This window comes from Ruditapes philippinarum, unplaced genomic scaffold (genome assembly GCF_026571515.1).
Source record: "Ruditapes philippinarum isolate M1 unplaced genomic scaffold, ASM2657151v2 ctg5763_1_1_1_1, whole genome shotgun sequence".
In the NCBI taxonomy this organism is placed as follows: domain Eukaryota; kingdom Metazoa; phylum Mollusca; class Bivalvia; order Venerida; family Veneridae; genus Ruditapes; species Ruditapes philippinarum.
The window spans coordinates 100,868-125,599 of record NW_026864301.1 but is presented as its reverse complement, the minus strand read 5'-3'; the positions used below and the strand labels follow the sequence as shown (position 1 = coordinate 125,599).

The window sequence follows — 24,732 nt, the reverse complement described above, 5'->3', positions numbered from 1 at the left end:
TTTTAGTATATCTTTTTGACACAAAGTAGAAGAATTGTGCTACAGTTGTTTTAGCTGATTATAGCTGTATTAGTTTGGCATAAAAATCATTACAAGAGAATGTATCACACAGGGATAGAGTTAAAAAAAATGGGTCCAACAAAACACTTTCAAAATTAAAGTGATAATTGAACATGCTTTTACTTTTTAATGTTTAATAGTCATGTTTTGCCATTTTCTGACAATGATTATAAATAAATTATGTTAACGATGTACCTAGCGTCAGTCATATTTTGGTAAAACACGAATTTATTGCAGATATTTTGTGAAATCTACGAAATTCTTACTGAATATTTTTTAATAAAAAAGTTTGGAAAGCTTTACTCCCTATTGTTTGGTCAAGTTAATATGGTCCTCACTAAAAACGCCAGTTATAATGACGTTATGTATTTATACTGTGTTTCTCTAAAGTGTATGGAGAAAAAACGTATCAAATCTTGTATGTTTGTTCTCAAAAAGATGTTTATTTTATGTTTAAAAAAAACAGGCTGTATTACAATTACAAGTATTTTCAAATTTCAGTATATAAATTCTTTAATAAACTCAGAAAAAAAACATCATTTAAATGTTTTATTTATCATAATTAATTCACACAAAAATGTATGAAAACAAAATGCTAGTATTTTTGTAACTTTTGTTTCATCTTTGTAACATAAAATAGATGTAAGTGTTCTTTAATTTAAATTGTCGCGAGGCATGTGTCTCAGAAGAGTAGCACTAAAAAGTGTGTGGGATAAAATTTAACTTAAACCTGAAGACATCACGATGCTTATACAACATACACTTATGGGCAGAAACAGTTTTTATTACGTTCTTTCTACCAAAAAATGTAATTTAATTAATTTTGATACATGTTTACAACACCTGTACATAATTGGTTATGTTTTTCTTAAAGGCACATTATGCCTCAGACAAGCTTTTATCTTCCTTTCTCAAAAGTTTTTTATAAATTTTGGTATAGGTTTATGTTATCCATATCGTTACTCACTGGCCAATCACCAGAACTTTTTTATCTGTTACATTTTTGCCAATAAGTAAAGTGAGTTAGTGTTTTGTATGGAAGTTAAAATACTACTTTGCCTACATTTTGCTACATTTACTACAAAGAATTTTAGATTTATCGCTGTTTTATTCAGGTAACTATCATCTTACTTTCTCTTAAACCATTATTTAATTTATTTGTTTTTGAGGCATAATGTGCCTTTGATAAAAGTAAGAAATTTTGCATCATAATAACATTCAAGAACAAGTACATTAAAAACATCAAAAGACACACTTATATATTAATCAAGAACCATAATATCTTTGAAATGCATTTTGTGAGAGTGTAGTTGTGAAATTTGACATAAACACATCATCATTTTTAGCTCAACTATTCGAAGAATATGAGAGCTATTGTAGTCGCCCCGGCGTCGGCGTTGGCGTCGGAGTCAGCGTCCGCGTCGGTATCTGCGTTGGTTAAAGTTGTTTGTAAAGTCAAATATCTCAATTATTACTTGAGATATTCAATTGAAACTTCCAATACTTATTTATAGTAACAAGGTACATCGGATTGACAAGTTGGATAACTCTGCCTACAATATTGACAGAATTATGCCCCTTTTAACTTAGAAATTTTGGTAAAAGTTTTTTTGTAATGTCAAATATCTCAATTATTGCTTGAGATATTTGATTGAAACTTACAATACTTATTTATAGTAACAAGGTACATCAGATTCACAAGTTGGATAACTCTGCCTACAATATTGACAGAATTATGCCCCTTTTTAACTTAGAAATGTTGGTTAAAGTTTTTTGTAAAGTCAAATATCTCAATTATTGCTTGAGATATTCAATTCAAACTTACAATACTTTTTTATGTTAATAATGTTCATCAGTTTGCAAAATTGCATAACTCTGCCTGCAATATTTGCAGAATTATTTGCCCCTTTGAAACTTAGAAATTTTGGTTAAAGGTTAAAGGTCTTCAAAGATATTAACTTGAAACTTTACACATGCACTTAGGGTCATAATTGGAGGGTCATAATTGTATGTCACTGACCAAGTTCCATAACTCTATCTTGCATTAAGGCTGATTCATATCCCCTTTTCTACTTAGTCTCTTGATAAATGTTAACATGCAAGTTTTATCTATCTCAATAACTATTAAAGATATTTATTTAAAACTTCACATATGCATTTAGGGTCATAATTGTAGGTCACTGACATAGATCCATATTTCTATCTTGCATTTAGGCGGATTTTTCTACCCTTTTTTCAACTTAGAAATTCATGGTAAAGGTTTGCTTGTAAGCTGTTATCTCAATAACTACTGAAGGGTTTGTGCCTTTTTTGGGACAATTTTATGCATTCATGATAATAAAGCAGTGATTTACTTGATAAAACATCTTAATAACAAGCTTTTGTACCTTTTCTGTCAAATTTATGTATTCATAGGTAATTAGTATCATTATACTCAATAAAACACCCTTGTGACATTTCCTTCCAAAATGTCAAGCCAATACGGTATAATGAGACTCTCTCTAAGGCATATAACATGAATTTATAAAAAAAATTAGCCCTTTTGTGAACTTAAAAAATTTAACATTATCAAGGCTCTTTTACTATCAAGCACTTAGAATAGTCGAGCGTGTTGTCCTATCGACAGCTCTTGTTTAATTTGACAAAGGTAACAAGTATTGTCATTTATAAAATAAGCAATCATATATGAATAAGTTTAGCAAAAGTTGTGAAAGTAAATGCACACAAAATATTCAAATAGTTAAAACATGTTTAAGCTATCAATACGTGTCACAGAAATACATACATCTTGAAAGTATGCACTAATACATTCTGTACAAAAGTCGATTTAAGAGCAACAATTTTCACATAAAGCAACCGACCAGCATTTAGTTGTAATTTACATCTATAAGTACATAGTCGCTGTTTCCTTCAGATCCACTAGCTATGTTATGTGTAGCAAAAATAAGGTTTTAAATGTCAGTACTTTGGGAGTCACTCTGAGAACTGACTGTGTAGATGGCAAAAATGGTGCATCAGCTCCTGACAGTTTGATCAATCTGGGATGTTATATTTTTTATCCTTGAAAATCGTTCAGCACAATAACATTGCTGTGTTGCATAGTTTTAGTTTCTTCTTTTTGACTTTTTTCCCGTTGGGTAGTTCTAGTATTCCTTCGTGAATACTGAATATCACCATTAAGGATGTGTTGCCTGACTTAAGAGTTCTCCTTTGTTGGCTTTTATCTGATATTAAGACTTCATAACCCTATTTTAAAAAGTTCAGTTATTAAGTTCAACATAATTTTCATATTTAGGCTACACGCATTATTTTACTTGGGTCCATACACTGTTTTTCATGGAGTGACGCAATGGTTACATTGAAGATACCTTGATTACGGTCTTATGAACTTGTCTACGGATGCTTAAAATTTTAAGTTTCACTATTATAATTTCATAACATTTTTGTTTAAATACTGAATTTTGCTTGGAAGACGTTGTTAGAAGCTTGCATATATCATTGCTGTCCCAAAAATAGGCAAAATCGAACCGAGCTCGTGTAAATGTGCCATATTGTGTATCTTTCTATTTGCTTGTACGATTTTGAGCATATGTATTCTAAACAATGCTAGTCTGGCATAAGTTACAGGTGTTAATAGGGAAAAATACAATCCCTAAAGAACTTCCAATAAACAGTAAAATTGAAAATGTTGCATACTTGGTTCGATTGAGCCTGTTCATGGATGGTACTGGATAGTACAAACTACCGTCCACACCCCAAGCAACTCCTCAATGATGATTCAACCTTTAGCATGAAATAGTAAAATTTGAATTTTGAAACATTTGCAGATGTGTTAATACTGAGGTCATCATGGAAAGTTCAATGTGACTTAGTTCAGCCAGTACATTTAACGTGGCGCATGGTCCCACAATTAACTCGACCTTAACATGCAACACATCTGTTGACCAGACAAGAGTATCAACGCATGAAATGAAAAATAAGGGGTGACTTTGAGCAACACATCTTGTTTTAGCGTGATACACATCAGATCAATGTTAAAAAAAGTTATGTATAATTGTAAAAAAATCATCCATGAAAGACAATGTCGTTGGAAAGACAACGCCATCTATTAATCATATTATGAATACGGAAGTTCAAGTGTGACTTGATTTTTGAGTGTGACTTCATTTTTTGTGATAATTTTAAATTGCGATGACTTGATGTTTCTTTCTTCTTTAATGTAATACAATCTTTATATTTCTTATCACAAAATTCAATTACATGATAAAAACACTAAAATTGAAAAGTAAAGGCAAGTTTTAGAAACTGAATAATTTGAACTTTTTTCTTCTTTTTTTCTCCTCTTTCGTTCTCGGTTATTTTACCCCACCCACTTTTGAAGCTGTACTCATCTGTGATAAATGATCAGGTAATAAATTGTTAAGCTTAACTTATCAAGAAATGTTCAAATGGTAAATAAAATACAATTAAAACACAATCTACTATACATTAAACTGAAATTATAATGTAAAGGCATGTTTTGGGAATATTGTAATTTTGATTTTTTTTTCAATAATTTTACCCCACCCACTTTTGAAGATCTACTCTTACGGCATAAATGCCCAGAAAATGATTTTTTTATGCTTAAATTGTCTAACTATGCTAAATTGATAAAGTACACACACTTTAAATGCATTTTTGTTTATATTGTGTAAATACGGAAAAACGAAAGTCATCATATTGTCAAAAAAAGCTATTTTTTACCACTTTTTTGGTAAATTGATAGTGATAATTTAAAAGTTTGCCATATAATTGTCATTTTTGCTTGATTGAAACATAAATTAGCCATATTTTATCTGATATTGTGCAATTGAAACTACTTTGTACAAAATCCGTATGTAAAAAATCAAGAAACAAAAATTATATGGTATTTTGTAATTTCTGGCGGCCATATTGGCGGCCATCTTGGATTTTTTTACTTTTGCCCGGGCTGCGTAACTTAAGAAATGGGTTTTGAGAAACTACAAACAATATGCTTCATAATGGCGATGTTTCTTTTGGTGATACGGTAAATTGCAATAAAACCCCGCCATCTCTTGGACTAGAAAGATAATTTGATCCCTGATGCACTTTCACGTGTCTAAAACTGTTATTTGCAGTATTTTAAATTTAACATTTATATGATATGATTGATTATTTTTTTGTTGTTGTTTGCTATTGTTTGTAATAGCATTTATATGATATGATTGGTTATTTTTTTGTTGTTGTTTGCTATTGTTTGTAATACACATATATATGAATGTATAAAATTGTTTAACATTTCTCCTATGTTATTTGTTAGTTACATTGTTTGAATTTATGTAAAAGAAATATTCATTTCATTCATATTTCTTTTTCTTGAAGAGGGGAAGTGTTATGTATGCAACATATTACATGTATATAATTTATATCTGACCAGTTGGTATTTCCAATATTATCATTGTTCTATTTTTAGAACATAAACTACATGTATGTACTAGAACGTTCTTAACTGTTGTAGAAAACTCATGCATTATATTTAGATAGAAATTTCTGGAATGATCTTTATTGTTGAAGTTGCTAGATTATGATTATTGTAGTAAATGGAAGACTATTCTAGAAACTTCTTAGTTAATATATATAAGGAGACATTTTTCATTACTCTTACCTTTTAAGTCATCAGTTACCTTTTAAGTCATCAGTTACCTTTTAAGTCATCAATATATTTGGAGTATTATTCAAATTGGATATTAAGTGAATTATTGGAGCTTGGATTTTAAAATAAATTATTCTTGTGGATTTTATTGTGGGAATTTATTCTAAAGTGTTCTTGGATTTAACTGTGCTATTCAAAAAGGGATCATTCCAGGATCAGACTAGACATTTGATTTTACATTTTATATTTGGACTTCAGGTATTTGTACACATAATTTGTTGTTTTAATTTTCTTTAATAATTTTTTCTGTAATAAATTTGTTATTGTTACAAGTTTGTTGCTGGCTTTTCTTTCTCGTTACGCCTGGCTCGTAACAATATATATATATATATATATATATATATATATATATATATATATATATATATATATATATATATATATATATATATATATATATCTATATATATAAATTCACGGATTATGAAATGCAAGTATTTCCTATATAAAATACATGTATATAAAAAACAATAACAGGAAACAACGTGAATGTTACGTAACGTGTATACATGCATAAAACAGATGAAGTATTATATTGGAAATAGTATATAACTATTTTATAATGGAATGTCTACGCAAAAGAACCTATGGAAATAATTAAATGTCGTATATAATTTTTGCATATTTTTTTTTTTTTTTTTTTTACAGTCTTGGTAAGCCAATGGACTGTATAAATGTTCTTTATTATGATATATATTTTGAAACAAATAATATTGTAGTGCTGTTATAACAAATATAATATGTTTTTAATTAATAAGTTTTTTTGTTTTATCCGTGCGTACAAAAATCAAGACAAAGAAATGAAAACTTTTAATTGGAAACATATATTTTTTGTATCTAGCTGTTACAAAGAAATAAAATCTCTGTCTGAAGCTTATTTTCCTTTTATGTTGACTATACATTTTAGATTTACGAATGCAGGAATTAAAGGATAACCGAAATCAAGGTCATAAAATTGAGGGATCAGAATTGCACCAAGAAAGCGTTGAATGTAATTTAACAGTTAAAATATTTCTCACAAGCATATTTGGTCATATATTTTGACTATCAAATGCAAGGGAATGCTACTTCGTTCCACGATCAATTAAAAGTAATATATTTATTTCAGTGTTGATATATGTTTCTGGTCCTCCGGGATCATTGATTCCTGTATCGAAGTGTCAAAAATTGATTACCACTTTTCCAGCACGTGTAAGTGTTGAAATGGTCTACCGCTCAAGCCGGGGCTATGGGCGTGAGGGATGATGCTTTTTCATAATCCCTCGTGTACACACTCAATCTCAATCTAAATCAATTCGGTGTTAAAATCCGGAAATATAACAAGCGAACATTTTAATTGCATTCAATTTATAACAAATTATTGCAATTTTCTAACAAGCAGTTAAATTGTGTTTGTGTCTCCGACGCTTTATGAACATGTGTTCCGTTATGACATCCCGTGGTGTCGGACACAAAAAGTATTTCAGTCAACACAAAAAGTCTTTCAGTCAACAGTTACTGTCCGAGATGATCAAATTCTTGTATTACTGATTTTCCCCAATTAAACGGAATTTTTGTGGGATGCACGCGTATTGTGGACGGGTATTAGTGTTATATAATGAGCTATAAACCATCACCTTTAAATCAGTGTGGTCAGAAACTATCATTTATATTGCACAGCATGCGGTAAATTACAATCTTTGTCATAAGAGCTCGCTTTAAGAATAACTCTAAAATATTGCACTTGCGATCTAAATAGAATTTAATGAAAGTTTCTGTTAAATATGAAGGCTAATGGATCGCCCAATAATGTCTTTAATATCTTAAAATTTTATCATTTTCGAGACAATAATTTTTAGTATAATTAAAATTATGAATATTCAGTGAAAATTGCTATTCATGCTCATATAAACCACAAAGATAAATATTTCAGCGCACCAGACAGTTTCAAATTGTTAATTCAAACTACAGGTTACTACAAGAAAATTAATATCAAAATGAACGAATGAATAAAAGAACGAACGAACGAACAGACAGGCGGATGGATGAACGAACGAATTAATCACTTTAATAAATGAATTTATTAGTTAATTAATAGGTCATAGTAAGACGAACTGACTGTTGAAATGATGCAGTGATCGCAATAATAAGTAACCCGGATATTAGTTAATCAATGCACATTATGATTCAATTCTTATAGATCATTTAATCAAAGAACGATGTGCAGGATTAAGTTACTTTTATCATCTGATACACTATGATTAAAAAAATAAATTACCTTCCCGAAATTTTAAATCCAATGAAATATTAGGATTATTAATTAATTATATTATTTATAGAGGAACAAACCCAGATTTTTTGAAATCTATAATATAATATATAAACATAGTTTTTTTAAAGAGACATTACCATAAAATGATTCCATTTTGTTTCACAGTTTTATAGTTTTTGTGAAGAAAATGTTATGATGCAATGTCAGTTATCTATGATATGTTATACATATTATTTGGTGTCGGTAGATATACGCCTAACTTCGCGGTTTCCGGTGAAATGGGATGGATACCCCAAGAAATCAGACAGTGGAAATCCATTGCTATTCATTTATCTAGATTCTCTTATATGCTTGATTGTAGAGTAAACAAACGAGTTGCACTTTGTACTCTGTCTGCAGCAAATAGATCATGTAAGAACTGGTTTTTCTATGTTAATGATATGTTAAAAAATTGTAATGCACACCAATATAGTGATATTAGAATTTCCATTCCAAAACATGCTATAGTGAATATTGTTACAGCTAAATTGCAAGAAAAATTTGTTTTAAACTGGCTTGAATCTTTGAATAGAATCACTGGTCCTTCTGGTCGTGGTGGCAATAAGTTGCATACATATCGACTGTTAAAAACTGAAAAGGAGGCAGAATTGTATTGTAAACTCATTATGCCTCCTTGGTGTGGTGTTGCGCCTTTACGCATAGAAACTGGGCGTTACGAAGGCTTAGCTGTATTGGAACGAAATTGCCAGTTCTGTGACAGTATTGAAGACGAAAGCCGTGTCATTCTTGATTGCTTTGTGTACGATGACTTGCGACAATCATTATTTGATAAGACTAAAACGGTAGATAATGCATTTGTGCAAATGTCTAAAAATGAACAATTAATATTTCTGTTCACTAAAACTGAAATGATACGTTAATGTGCCAAAACCTGTTTTAACATTCTACAACGTCGTCTTTTATTGTCTTGTAAATAATGCCAATATACTTGCTTTAAACATGATAATGTATTTTTACCCAGGTGAAGGTAATCATTGCTAATCAGGTCATGCAAGATCTTATCTTGGATGATAATCAGTAGTATATGCATCTCTTTACCCCCAAGACTGCGCATGCGCGGCGGCCATTTTGTTTCCTATTAATAGTAACTCATTTGCTCAGAAGAAATGACCTCAATATACATACGCGGTGGCCGTGTTGAATAACAGACGCGCGGCGGCCATTTTGGATTCTTTTTTAAAAATGACATCATCACGTTATAAATAGAAATAAAAAATATCTCCCGGAAGTATACGGAGCTGACTTGTATACACGATCTAAAAGCTTGAATCGCGGACATTGAAGGTCAGGTCCTCGGCCCTAGACGGGGAGATAATCACCATTATTATAACTACAGATAACCTTTGTATAAATAAATGCTTAACTACACATATCAATTAATAAAATCATTGTTCGAATAAAGTAGAATCTCTTAAAAAAATGCAAACGGCTTGATTATATTTTTAATATGTTTATAATAAATTCTTATTTATACATTCAATAAAAAATATTACTTGTTGACTCCTCGGCGACCCGAATCCAAATGACACAAATCATCAGTGTATTATTTCTAAATGCTCTGATCACGAGTGTAAAGTCGCCACAACGTATGGCGTGTGTTTATTTAGGGACGGAAACACTAACAATGGTTTATTGAAATGTTAAAGTTAATCCCTTTAAACGTAGCCACTCGGTCTGGCGTATGTTTATTTAGGGACGGATATTGCGGACAATGCTTTCATTCAACTGTCAAAGTTTATCCCGTCTAAAGTAAAAGCGGGTAAGCAATAAGCTTTTGAAGTGTCAGTTTTACAACTTGGGCATAATTTTAAACTCATTTTCAAAAAGAAATGCCAATTGTTTTGAAAACTGATCATCACGAATGTGCAAAATTATAAAAAAACTATTATCAATGTTAACTAAAACCGAACAAAAATACAACAGAAAAAGCGTTTTTCGTCTTTTGTGCAAAATTTTACGGTATACATTTTGATTTTTTTTTTCGCATCAAATGATAGACCTGACAGAATGCTTCAAAATAAACCCTAGGTTCTCGATTCGATTTTTAGCCGTTCTTGAGTTATGGCCCTTTAATGGTTTTTAAACCAGTTTTTTAAAGTTCATAAAACGCTTAGATTTATATGCCGTTTGAAAGATCTCTGCAAGTAGATACAGAAAATGTATTATTATATGGATCTATCTCTTACTATTTCTGAGATAGGAGAGTTTTAATATGGCAGACAAAATCACTCATGCGGAAAAACGCGCATAACTTTTTCGTTTATGAACGAAACATAGTCGTGTTTGGTATCAAATTGAAGGTCTTGACGAGTACATTCAGACGCTGTTGATAATAAAGTTCATACTGGAAGTCAAAATCACTCATGCGTAAAAATATATATATTGGTTACTAGAGCAACCGAATACGATATGATTTTTAATTGTTGACAACCAATTGAAAGAACAGTTCAATACCTTTAATTTACACCCCCATTGTCGATTCGATTTTCAACTGTTTACAGAGTTATTACGTAACAGCTATTTTTTAAAACCCAAATTTTCAAAGATTACAAAACCTTCAATTTATATACGTTAAAAAGATCTCCATGAGTAGATTTAGAAAATGTATAGGTTTATGGGTCTATCATTATGAGTTACTGAGATATTACAGATATAGACTTAGTGTATTTTAACCACCGATGTTAGATAAAGCGTTATTGCACTAAATTGTTTGAAAAATATTCAAACGAGTGTGGCGTCCTTATTTATGGGTCGATTTTATCCATCTTGGTATCAAATAAAGGTATTTAAGAGTACTTTCAGACGCTGTTGATAGTAAAGTTCATACTGGAAGTTAAAATTACTCATACGTAATAAAATATATATTTTTTATATTGAACTTACTATAATTCACTTATGCATGAATCGATTTTAATGATATTGGTCAAAGAAAAACAAGGTATGATTTTCTATTCATAGGTCATGAAGTCATGAGCTAAAAATAACTTGCAATCAAATGCTTGAATAAACTGACCAATCTGGAGAAACCTTCATGTATAAAGAAATACAGAATCTAAGATTTTTCACATTCTGTCTTTAGAATTCTAAACCCTCAAGATGGACTATGATGATTTCGGGACTGAATATACACCTACAGACTTGTGTCAAGTCGACCAAATGGAACAAGCATTCGTGACATTAAGCTCAAAAACTACTGAGGAACTTAATACTCGGGCAGAACTGAAAAATTATTTTTTAAAGAACGCGGTACCTAGTTCATTGTCAATGTTGGTAATAAGTATGGGTGTTCCTTTCCGGGTGTATGACTGTATAGAGGTCGATTTTCAACGCAAGTGTTTACATTGAATGAATGAACTGTTTAATGTATGGTATCCACGCGCAAAAAGAAATAGAACAGAAGAATGGATTTTACCTGTACATATACTGGTTCATGTAAAGTATACACATCACCCATTTTTATATTCAATGCCTGTATCCGATACAAATATGAAAGAATTCGTTCACGAAAATGGACAACAAATTTCTAAAGTTATTGATCATATTCACAGTGTGTTGGAGAAAAGAAGCTCTATCTTGAGAGAGAACAGTTTAAACTGAAAACACGAATGCATTAAAGCCCATTATGTAAAATGATATATAACTTTGTAATTATATATGTTACCATATAGAAAATAAACATATTTGACTTGAAGTAGTATTTGTCTTCTTTATTTTTTTAAGCGTATCAATCAATTACATTTACATGGTATCATTATACATAACAAGGCAATATTTTTCTTTACAACCTTTTATTGGGTACCTTTACATTCATTATACATGAAACTAAAATAAAATCGAATAAAATCGTCATTCAATTTCCTGCATTGCACATCAAATTGTGTTAAAAGGTCCTTTATGTTTCTATACATGATGTAATATACACAATATAGTCCGCATATTTTTCGAATTTGAATCCTGTATTTGACTGCAATTCATCCAGTAAGGCTCTTTTCAACAATAACTCAAAGTGAACAGTATACTGACTGGGTCGTTTACTCAATGAATTAAAAGACTTGTCTGGTCCACGACCAAATATTTTCCAGATCCTTCACTCGTGTCTGTATTTGAAATCACAAATCTTTCCTTTTTGTTTATGAATTTCAACAGCCGCACACACTGTCACTAGGTACTAGTATCTTTTCAATATATTTTCTAGCTGGTAATTATCCATTTTAGAAAATGAACCGAGTCCAGTCAATATCCGTTTTACGCTTTTTAGGCGCCGACTTTTCTGTATTGGAATCACGTAATCGTTTTACTTCCGACTTTGCCATTTCAACCGCTTGTGTCACGCGGCTAAACATATTGACCACAGGGCGTTGTGCATTTTGAAGCTTCTCTTCCGTTTCTTTAAGCTTTTTCTCCGTTTCTTTGAGCTTCGTTTCTAGTGTCACGAGCCTTTTACGCGAATTACCGCTACCGATAATGTAACGGCCTCTATGATCGGGTGTCACGTAACTGTCTCTCAAATCTTTAAAATGCTGATACCATTTCTCTGAGTCATCTATATACGGCACCAATTTTTGTTGTGTATGATCGTACACCTCTATGGAACCCATATTGTGTTTTGAAAGTAAATGAGCCAATATCATTCTTACGGTATTTTTATTCTTCATCTAATAAGTGATCTTCATCGTCATCATCTTTATTATTCTCACCCATTGATTCAATTCTTGATGTCGTATTGGGCATAACGTCTCAAACAGTCTTTTCTAAGTTTAACGCTTTGTCGGATAGATTCTTCAATTGTCATGTTGTGATGATAGTCTAAGTTTCTTCGCTGAACTGGAAGAATTTGTGCAGCTGAAGACGGGGTATTTCTTGTATGCGTAAAAAGTCAATGCAAAAATGGGATTATTAATTTTGTCTCATTTCTTTCTCAATTATAACATAATTGACTCGGATTCCATCATATTTGGTAATGGTTAGCTTCCTTATTTCTTTACAAATTAAAGGTTTTTAAATTTTCATCCTATGGTTTGCGTTCTTACTCTTCTTATTCCGCTTACGGACCCGTAAAGAAAGATTTTTTATATTTTCGTTCGTCTATGATCCATCCACTCTCCTCTAAATCTCTTCCAATCATTCATTAATATTGTAGACGTTCTGCTCCACTAATCATTTGCGGAAACCGAGGCTGTCTTGTCTACTGTCGTTTCAAATATTTTCGGCAAGTTTTGGGTAGTAGAGATTACCCTACAATACCGTGCCCCGGTTTCATGCGCTCGTTCGAACGTTTCAAATTATATAGAGGAAGAATATATTTCCTCGCTAAGTAGCACATGCTGTCTGTCAATAGGGTTATTGAATAATACTAGGTACTGCGTATTCAACGCAATATCTCTGCAGGCTTTTCCTTGAGGAAATAAATTTTGAGTCAGATACACGAAAGATATGTTCCTGTGGTGACTGCCTTTGGTAAAAAGATCGGCAATTCTCTGGTCACATTTGGCCTCTGTCATCAAATCGTCAAAAAACGATCAAGTTCCTTTTACGCCGTCAATATACTCTGGACTATTCAAGTAGTCGGGAATGCCATGTACAAATCTATCCCGGGTATTCTACGCTGAAGTTCGTCGTATAGAATCTGCCATTGACCGTAACACCAAATGATGCGCTCCGGTGGCAGACTTTCTATATCGGATAAAAGCAATGTTTTTGTCCATTCAGTTTTTCCGCTACCGCTAGGCCCGGAGACGACCATCGAAAACGGATGCTAAAACGTCATCTTTTCTGACCCAGGGTTATTTGTGGTGATGGATGGTTATCTCTTACAATTTTGTCAGTCTCGTGCAGGTTACGATGATGTCTCAACATGGCGTCGCGTCTTGAGAAAAGTTGTTGACAAATTGGACATTGATTCATTATTAAAAAAAGACACAGTAGTACACTGACGTATTCGTTGGAGTGAAGTGTTGTTGTTGTTGGTGGTGGTGGTGAGATGGTGGTGGTGGTGGTTGTGGTGGTGGTGGTGGAGGTTGTGGTGGTTGCGGTGGTGGTGGTGGTGGTGATGGTTGTGGTGGCGGTGGCGGTGGCGGTGGTGGTGGAGTAGGTGGTGTTGGTGGTGGTGGTGGTGGAGGAGGTGGGAGTGGTGGTGGTGGTGAAGGTGGTGGTGGTTGCGGTGGTGGTGGTGTTGGTGATGGTTGTGGTGCCGGTGGTGGTGGCTGTGGTGGTGGTGTTGGTGGTGGTGGAGGTGGTGGTGGTGGTGGTGGTGGTGGTGGTGGTGAAGGTGGTGGTGGTGGTGAAGGAGCAGGAGATTAATAGAAGACAAATCCTGTTTCCAGTCATACATGTTTATTGATAAAATATACGCAGATAAACATATTCTTTACAAAGAAACACAAAAGATATGTTACAATACAGTAGTACACTATCAATGTTATGGTTATACAAACGAATGTCAACATTTTTTCGTCTAATTTGATACAGTAGATGTCGTTGAACTTAAACCACCGAATCCTCCAAAACCGCAAGGTGTTGACCTAGTTGTTGATACAAACGCGCCAAATCCGCCTATTGGGGGCGGTTTTTGTTGAGGAGCGCGCTACTATTTTAATATATTCGCAATTGGGTGACCACTTATGATGTTCTCTCAATGCGATGTCCGATCTATCCCAGGCGCTTAATTTTATGTGACATCTGAAACACTCGCACAAGTCTGATTTCCCGCTATAGTATAATCCCGCGCTTGCCAGTTCGTACTTATTCGGGAGTAATTGTTTTGGATACGTATCGAACGTCTTAAGTCTACTTTCGTAATATTCCATGTTCTGGTTGAAGGATGTACAGTCAGTGGCGTTCATCTTGCTTATGCCAATACGCTGATTAGTATTCATTTATATACACACGTATTAAAATCTGATTGGCTGCTATATTTGGCATGACGTTATTCATCTATTTATGTTATTTATGGTCACGTGATCAAAATTATTGGTCAAATAATTCTTTTGTCTGATTGGTTACATTTAGTCCGTAAGAAAAGAGAAACTGCTTTTAGATTGGACAATGACATTTCTAAATTTAGATCAGCGCATGCGTATGATGTATCGTAGTGGTAACTTCAGTCATTTGGTGATTGAACGTCATAGAGTTAACATCATTAACTCAGTAAGTTGAGTTTATATTTCAAGTACAGTATTTTCAATGAAGAATGTTTAATAGAAATAGAGCGTTTATGCACTAGTGATTTTTAGTCAGTATTCATAAAGAGCGCCTTAAAACATTTCGTACGATACCAAACATGACCGGGTTATATTGACTAATGAAGGTGTAAATCCACATTTTACGCTGGAGTGATTTTACTTCAATTCTCGGTCCCTATCCGAGTCAGCGATACAAAAGTATACATTTTCTGAATCTAGTGAGTAATACCTTTCGTTCGATACAGGTATTGATAAGATCGGTCCGTTCGTTGAGGAGAAAAAATGGATTTCACGCACGAGTGACTTGACATCCGGTTTGATGCGTGACTAAAATGAACTCGTCAAGACCTTCAATTTGATACCAAACACGACTATGTTTCGTTCATAAACGAAAACGTTATGCGCGGTTTTTCCGCATGAGTGATTTTGTCTGCCATATTCAAACTCTCCTATCTCAGAAATAGTAAGAGATAGATCCATATAATAATACATTTTCTGTATCTACTTGCAGAGATCTTTCAAACAGCATATAAATCTAAGGGTTTTATGAACTTTGAAAAATTGGTTTAAAAATCGCTAATTGGCCATAACTCGAGAACGGCTAAAAATCGAATCGAGAACCTAGGGTTTAATTTGAAGCATTCTGTCAGGTCTATCATTTGATGCCTAAAAAAATCAAAATGTATATCGTAAAATGTTGCACAAAAAACGAAAAACGCTTTTTCTGTTGTATTTTTGTTCGGTTTTAGTTAACATTAATTATAGTTTTTTTTTATAATTTTGCACATTCGTGATGATCAGTTTTCAAAACATATTGGCATTTCTTTTCGAAAATGAGTTTAAAATTATGCCCCAGTGGTAAACTGACACTTCAAAAGCTTATTGCTTACCCGCTTTTACTTTAGACGGTTAAACTTTGACAGTTGAATGGAGCATTGTCCGCATATCCGTCCCTAAATAAACATACGCTAGACCGAGTGGCTACTTTAAATTGATTAACTTTAACATTTCAATAGGCCATTGTTAGTGTTTCCGTCCCTAAATAAACACACGCCATACATTGTGGCGACTTTACACTCGTGATCAGAGCATTTAGAAATAATACACTGATGATTTGTGTCATTTGGATTCGGGTCGCCGAGGAGTTAACAAGTAATATTTTTTATTGAATGTATAAATAAGAATTTATTATAAACATAAAAATATTATCAAGCCGTTTGCATTTTTTTAAGAGATTCTACTTTATTCGAACAATGTTTTTATAAATTGATATGTGTAGTTAAGCACGTATTTATACAAAGGTTATCTGTAGTTATAATAATGGTGATTTTCTCCCCGTCTAGAGCCGAGGACCTGACCTTCAATGTCCGCGATTCAAGCCCTAAGATCGTGTATACAAGTCAGCTCCGTATACTTCCGGGAGATATTTTTTATTTCTATTTATAACGTAATGTCATTCTTAAAAATGAATCCAAAATGGCTGCCGCGCGTCTGTTATTCAACACGGCCGCCGCGTATGTGTAGTAAGGCCATATTTCTTCTATGCAAATGAGTTACTATTTATAGAAAACAAAATGGCCGCCGCGCATGCGCAGTCTTGGGGGTAAAGAGATGCATATACTACTATAATCGATCTTTTAAAACGTTGATATACGCGCGTTATGGCTCCGACGTACAATTCTCAATTTCTTAGCAGTTTTTATTTTTCGATTTGCGATGGTTACCTTACTTTTAATATTTTGTTTATATACATTGTAATTTAACTATTAGATTTTAGTCTAACTGTAATAGGTCTTGAATATGTTTATCATTGATGTAATGTCTCTTGAAATTCTTAAATAGAATGGTCGTATGCAGATTGTATGTGAATATTTGTAAATATGTATAAAAATGTATGTTTACGAATGAGACAAAAATAAAGTATGAATATATATTATGCCATGCTATGCAATACATGATAAGTTATGCTATTCTATGCTATACATGTTATGCATGTTATGTAAATCGACTTAATTTGATAGCAAGTTGTGCACGCAATCTTTAATTACTATCGATCGACTAATTTTATTTTCTATAACACTTTGTAACTATTCAGAAAAATGTACACCATTCTTAATGTGAGCTACTTTAACGTCTGTAGAAACCAGTAATAAAAAAATTCGTAGAGAATTTAATATAAAATAACAAACAAACATAATTGTAAATTTTCAAACTGTTTACTTTCAGAAGCAAATGGCACCGTAAAGGAATTAGTGTTTCCTAAAGCATTAGACCTAGACCGCCCAAAGCGGGCTCGAACAACATTCTCGCCGTATCAACTTTTTGAACTGGAGAGAGAATTCCAGCGGAACCAGTATCTTGTTGGCAAGGATAGATCAGAACTTGCAAAACGACTCAGGTTATCAAAAACTCAGGTAGTGCAGCATTAAAGTTTCTTAAATGGAACAAACTTATTTTTGTAGACTAGTTGCAGAGAGTTTACTCCTTCTTCATTAATTTTTAAAGAAATATCGATAAAGAAACGTAACTCTTAAAAGCATATTTGATACATGATGCATCAATTGCCTCCCTTCGTCAAAAATTTTTAACACGCCTTAGTTTGTTGTAGACAATACTTTTATTTTTTCCTAAATCGCTCCAACCGGACCCAGCTTCAGTTACCCATAATGCACCTGTTTTAACACGATTACTTCCAGCATATCGCCGATATTCGCTGCCTGGTTTTCCGACGTGAAATACAATAATGTTTATATATATTAGTAAATAGCTTATCATATTTTATTTATAAAGTGTTTGGATTTGTAGGTAAATAAAATTATGTGTGAATGTTTTTTGTTGTTTTTCCCAGCTTGTCTTAAAGTGACATTATGCCCAACAAACTGTGTTAACAGATGTATATCAAAATAAGTTTTTATTTTGCCATAATTCCTTTTTATTAAATAATTAAGTTCGCATAAACAAAACATAACACAGAGATCCCAACAAAATTTCTGTAAAATCCATTAGAATTTACTTACCAATAACGCTTAGTTTATTAAACGAGTGGGGCAGTCTTTTTAGATTTTAGGCAGAATTAAAATTTTAATCTAAACATTTTCCAATATCATCTGTTGGCCAAACACTATTTTGTAAGTCAATCTTTTGAAATATAAAGTCAATATAGATCAAATCGACTATGAAAATATGAGCATAATGTCACTTTAAAACGCACCGTATTAAAGACACATTTAGCCTCAAAATGCTATACTTTTTAAACCTGTATAAAGTCAGTTACACGTTTTATTATATTTTGATAAAGGATTTAAAGCATCTTATATGTCATATAACTGAAGAGAGTTACGTTAAAAGTGCTGTAATGTAATGTGTAAACAAAGCGGCATTTTGACATTCATACAAAATACACGCTATAATTATTCCAATTGTCAAATAGTAAAAGAAGCGAGAGATTGTTCATCTCTTTGGCCAATGAGTTTTTTTTTGAAATTGTAATACGATAAAAAAATTAATAAACAAAAAGTTTTGCAAGATGAATATAATATCATTTCTGAGGCTTAATGGACCTTTAAGGGTATACATATAAATTAGTCTATACTATTTGAATGTATTATGAAGGAGGTATCTAAATTGCAATGATACCATTTAGATAGATGCATAAAAATATTATTTAAATTTGAAAGATATACCAACTTTTGTTATCGACTCATGTGTAATGAATCCGATGCATTTAGATTCAACTATAAGTAAATACATGAAAACATACATCTGAAAGATCAATTACCGGTACTTATACAAGTAACTTGCTCTTCATCTACAAAAAGGAATACTGTAATGTATCATATATATTCAGCAAAGTTAAAAGAAAAACATTAGTATAAAGACATGCGTACGAAAGCCTAAAAAGGTCAAATAAAATAAAAAAAAATAAAAATGTAAAGGCGTCATAACGCGAATAAAGGCATTATTACGCAAATCAAATGGCGTAATAACGCGAAAAAAGACGTAGTAACGCGAATCAAAAGGCGTCAAACGCAAATTAAATGCATTATAATGCCAATTAAATACCATATTTATACTAATCAAATGGCCTAGTAACGCGAGAAAGGAAGACAAATATTGATCTGAAATTATTGCTCAAGATATAAACTCGTATAAAATAATTTAATATACATTTACAATAACTATAATTCCATTTGCACAGTAATAATACAACCTATATGCATAAACAAATGAAGACACTTTAATATTTGCCAATATAAGGTGACTTGGTGCCTTATAGGTCCATTGGACTGGACGTAAATACAGTTACTCTGAATTCACATGTATCACATCATTGATTTTACACATGTCACTATAGTAAATGAATTCCTTTTCTTTTCTTATCTTATCTTATATCTTATCTTATCTTATATGTGAGTCATATGTTCAATTATCTTCGGATATATCCTGTATGATTAACTTATAACCTCTAGTATCTTCTAATTATGTGAATGTCATTCCTAATTGAGTGGTTAACGCGTCGGATTAGCAATCTAAGGATTGCTGACCGCGTGGGTTCAAACCCTGACAGGGGCAAGCCGTTGTATCCTTAGGCAAGAAACTTAACATTCATTGCTTAGTACTGGTTGGTTCCAGGAACGGATTCGAGAGTGCTTCAATAAGCGTATAGCTTCCAACACAATCGAACTAAGATATTTGTATAAACTAATTAAGCTATAGGTAATATGCTATAAGTAACAAGATTTGGAAAAACGTAAGGTATAAGTTAGTCACATTAGGGTGATTAGTATAGGTATGCTTATATGGGGGATAGTGTTTCAGTTAAGTCACAATTATAGGAGACATTGCCTTTTTGTCTATGTAGAAAAGTATCTATAGTTGGGTGACGTGTCCTTACAAAATTGAAAATAAAACTTACGTCTTCATCAATTCATTTTATCAACATTGTTCTTCCTTTCTTACATCACTAAATTTATATGGTATTAAATTAGCGTTATAACGCCTTTTGTTTTGCGTTATTACGCCTTTTGTTTTGCGTCATAACGCCCTTTATTCACGTTATTACGCCTTTTGATTCGCGTTATGACGCCTTTATTTGCGTTATTACGCCTTTGATTCGCGTTATTACGCCTTTTGTTTCGCGTTATAACGCGAATAAAGGCGTTATTACGCCTTTTGATTCGCGTAATTACGACTTTTGTTTCGCGTTCTAACGCGAATAAAAGCGTTACTACGCCTTTTGATTCGCGTTATAACGCTTTTTTTTCGCGTTATTACGCCTTTCATTTTGCGTTATAACGCGAAACAAAAGGCGTAATAACGCGAATCAAAAGGCGAATATGATATAAACAAAAAATGTGAAAAGCACAAGCATGTTAAATTTTGATTGTGACATCTTGTGAATACTGGCACCACACGTCCTTTTTTCAATTTATTATTTACCATTTGATAAAACTTACATGTATTAGATAATGTCGCACACAAAAATATGAACTTTTACAAGTGATATCTGGAAGAGATTTAGAAAAAAAATTCAACCCTGAAGTCCTGATTTAAAAAAAGTTGATGTAAAAACTAAACACAGCATCTGCATAGCTCATTTGGTGTGAACACTCAACATTGTGGGTTTGATTCCCGGGCTGGCTAACTAAAATTACTAATCAGTCATTCAGATATGACTTTAAATTGAGGTCCCGTGTATGAGTGCTTAAACACGAATTGGCACGTTAAAGCACAAGGAGAAGCTTCTGGAAATAGGGCATCTTTCTGTAGCTTGCACTATCCTTCAAAATATTAAATGACTAATACTCTTCTGGAGGACTGGCCCATATGGGCAACTGGTGGCGAGTATAAATAAACTCAAATACACACGCATTTGCACTGTACCTCTGCTCTGGCATGTACAGCAGTTTCAGTTCCTTTCGAAAGTGGAGGCACCTAGTACTGGTAAACTGATTGACAGCCTGCCCAGGAACAATGCGGGGGCTGAACTGTGCTCTGGTAAATTCAGTGTGGCTTACTGCCGTGACCAAGAGTAAAAACTTCCACCACCACCTCCACACATTGTCAGTTATAGATTAGATAAACACGCTACGTCACAATGACTATACAGCATGTCCTACATTCTTCTCCATTAACATGTAAACAATAATTTGAAAAGCATACATTTTCTAATATAAATTCAACATTATATTCTTATTATAAATTGATTCCCATTAAAATTAAGTTATACAATTAAGTTATGGGGAGAATTTTTTCATAGAAAAATAAATAATAGGTTGACTGCAACAGCATTTCCTGCTTCAGCTGAGGTATGAACTCAGATCTCTTTCCATTGGAGGAAAGTGTTCATATCATTTAACTACTAAAGCTAATGGAAGTGTTACACACTCACCAGCCATCATCCACGCATTAAACAAATTGATAATTCATCATATTTAACCTATAATCTTTTGAAAGAAAATAAATGGAAAAAAATTGACAAGTTTTCAGTAAAAAAACATCTCATTTCCTTACTTTCAATTTGAAATTTCCAAACAAAAAAGGGCTTGAAAACTTCAGTCCTTTGAAGAAAGACTGGCTGCATTATTTTTTTCAGCTTTTTGGTTTCTAAGCTTTCTTTATAGTGAGTAATATCTCATATAAACAAACATATTTTTATCAAAAATATATAAATTAACTTAAGGTAAGATATATTTTCCATAAATTGTCTATAAGACATAAAAATACCAACATATCCTCAGTCACATCAGTGACTATCACTAAAAAAAGTTGTTGGTGAAAACTAAATTGCCAAACAAAAACATGTGTATAAGGTAGCTGACAATCAACTAAAACAAAATAAGCTAATAATAAAGTTTTAATGCAATGAATTAATCTAACTGGATTGAAAAAGAAGATAGTTACTCATAAATGAACAAGAGGGCCAAGATGGCCCTAGATCGCTCACCTGACCCATCGAACTCATCCGAACAATTACCTAGACAAACATTCTGACCAAGTTTCATGACAGGTGAGTCAAAAATGTGACGATTCCCGTCCATAACTTCTTCATAGATCAAGGGATTTTGAAAATACACAAAAGGCACAAATAGACACAATGATAAGATGATATGTCATGCATAACACCTGTGTCCCTACCTCAAAGATCAAGGGCACACTTAGAGGTCAAAGATATACATAGCCTGTTATAGGGTATATTATGTGTCCAGTCCATAACTTTTAATAGATCAAGGGATTTTAAAAATACTTTGCACAAATAATCACAATAATAAGACGATATTTCAGGCGCTAAACAACGGTCCCTACCTCCAAGGTAACACTTAGAGGTCAAAGATTAACATAGTCTGTTATAGGGTATATTTTGTGTCTGATCTATAACTTCATAGTTCAAGGGATTTTGAAAATACTTGGCACAAAAAGTTACAATAATAAGAAGATATGTCATGCACAACACATGCATCCCTACCTCCAAGGTCAAGGTCACACTTATAGGTCAAAGATTAACATGATAGATTTTTAAATTCCGTGTTTCATTTTATTTCTTTAATAAATTTATTGTTGCATTTGCAGATCTAGCATTGATCATAATTTTGGACTGAAAGTCCTAAGATCCATATCTTTTGAAATAGCACAATTTTATGCTTATATAAAACTTCCCTGAGGCGGGGGACGTTTGTAACTCTGTTACAAATTCTTGTTAGTATTAAAGTAATTTTAAACAAAAACTTAAACAAATGCTGATGCTTAGAACGCTGAATGGGCCATGACCATACCAACATGTACGCTGTTTTACTTTGCCTTAAAAATGGACCTAAAAAGAAAACAAATATTCCAATTTATTATAAATACAATATGTCTCAGTATTAAGATAAGTCCATAAGCGAGATACTGTTGGAAGTGTGCTTTACAGTGCATTGCTACTAATAATAGAATAGGGTCTACATCAAATATAATATATGATCTTAATAATTAATATACAAACAGCCGATTATTTTTCGATTCGTAACCCCTTTGCTGTTTCTTGAAATGACATTCATGAATATCGGTGAAACTATTTCAAAAAAAGAAAGAAAATGAATGAAAACTAATTGATCCCGCTGTTACGCCTTTATTTTTATTAGTCCGTCATGTAAACTTTACTTCTGTAAGTAACATTGTCTTTTGTTAGCGCTTGTAGCACTAACAGGAACATACTATAGAAGGAAAAGGCACCTTTTGTTAGTGCTAGTAGCAGCCTAAAAAGTCTAATAAAAATGTGCTAGTAGCAGCTAACAAAACAGGATCGGGTGTACACATTTATCAAAATACTGAGTGCAGCTTCAAGCATATCAATATATTTACTTTCATCTTTTACAATTTATTCCACTTAATGTTATTGTCATTCAAATGCTAATGCGTACATCGTTTGTGAACAGTAACGTCAATGACCTGTCGAAATTGTAATAGAAAAGCAGTGCTTCGGGATATAAATTTCAAAATGACATTGTCACAAGACTTTTTTGTTGACAAGTAATTATGCAAATACCGCACACAGTTAGTGCTAGGGGACAGATACTGTGTTTAGAAACAAAACATTAAAGTTTTTGAAAGAGATACACTTTTACTGGTGATTGACCGATAAGTAATTGTTTCAAATTTTTAGGATTAAATTTTATTAAATAGTCTCTAAAACATGTGAAGAATGCATTTTAGTTTTGAACAACTAACAAATTTGATGTAGTACCATATATCAAAGATCTGTAAGTCCATAGATTTTATAAAGATTTAAATGCATAGAGGAGCAGCTGTTAATTTTATTTACCAACACCTCGATTCTGAATGACTATCGAACGTTCATAACGGATTATTACCACAGACAGTTACATGTTTGTCTGTTTGATTTGGTTTTACGTCACACCGATACAAAATAGGTCATGTGACGATTTTCCAGCTCTACTGGCGGAGGAAGACCTCAGGTGCCCTTTCGTGCATTATTTCAGGCACGAACGTGCACCTGCGTAGAACCTCCGTCTTCCGTAAGCTAGCTGGATAGCTTCTTTTACATGAAAGAATCCAAAGTCCCTATCGGGATTCGTGCTTACATGCTAGAAAGTAAACAGAAAAGGCAATGACCTCGATTACCAATTAAAAAAGGTTAGTCCAGATATCAAGTTATACGTATGAGTGCCTGACTTGAAGTACAACATGAAATCATTCCAAACACTTTCGCTTGCTTTGAAAGACGTTTCAATGGTATTACTCTTGATGAACCTATCAACAATATGCTCTGATGTTTTCTTCCATTCATTTGAAAGTCTTCTGAAATCAATAACAGACGGAGTAAGGGAGCAAGACAACTCAATCCCTTTCCCAGTAATCTTTGAAACACAGTTATTGCTCTTAAGCTCGGCAGATAGTTGCTCACAACATTTCCTGGAAAACAAAAATATTCATAAATTAACGAAAATATATTTGTACTGTGTTACATT

The 24,732-nt window shown here is 32.8% G+C and overlaps 1 protein-coding gene across 1 annotated transcript; it reads left to right on the top strand.

The window, feature by feature from the left end:
* The first annotated feature begins 13,655 nt into the window (after positions 1–13,655).
* LOC132725124 (uncharacterized) lies at positions 13,656–17,694 on the top strand. The gene is made up of 3 exons (XM_060710203.1): positions 13,656–13,722; positions 14,101–14,310; positions 17,492–17,694. Exons 1-3 carry the CDS (start codon positions 13,656–13,658, stop codon positions 17,692–17,694), a joined length of 480 nt encoding a protein of 159 aa, XP_060566186.1.
* Positions 17,695–24,732: the final 7,038 nt, after the last annotated feature.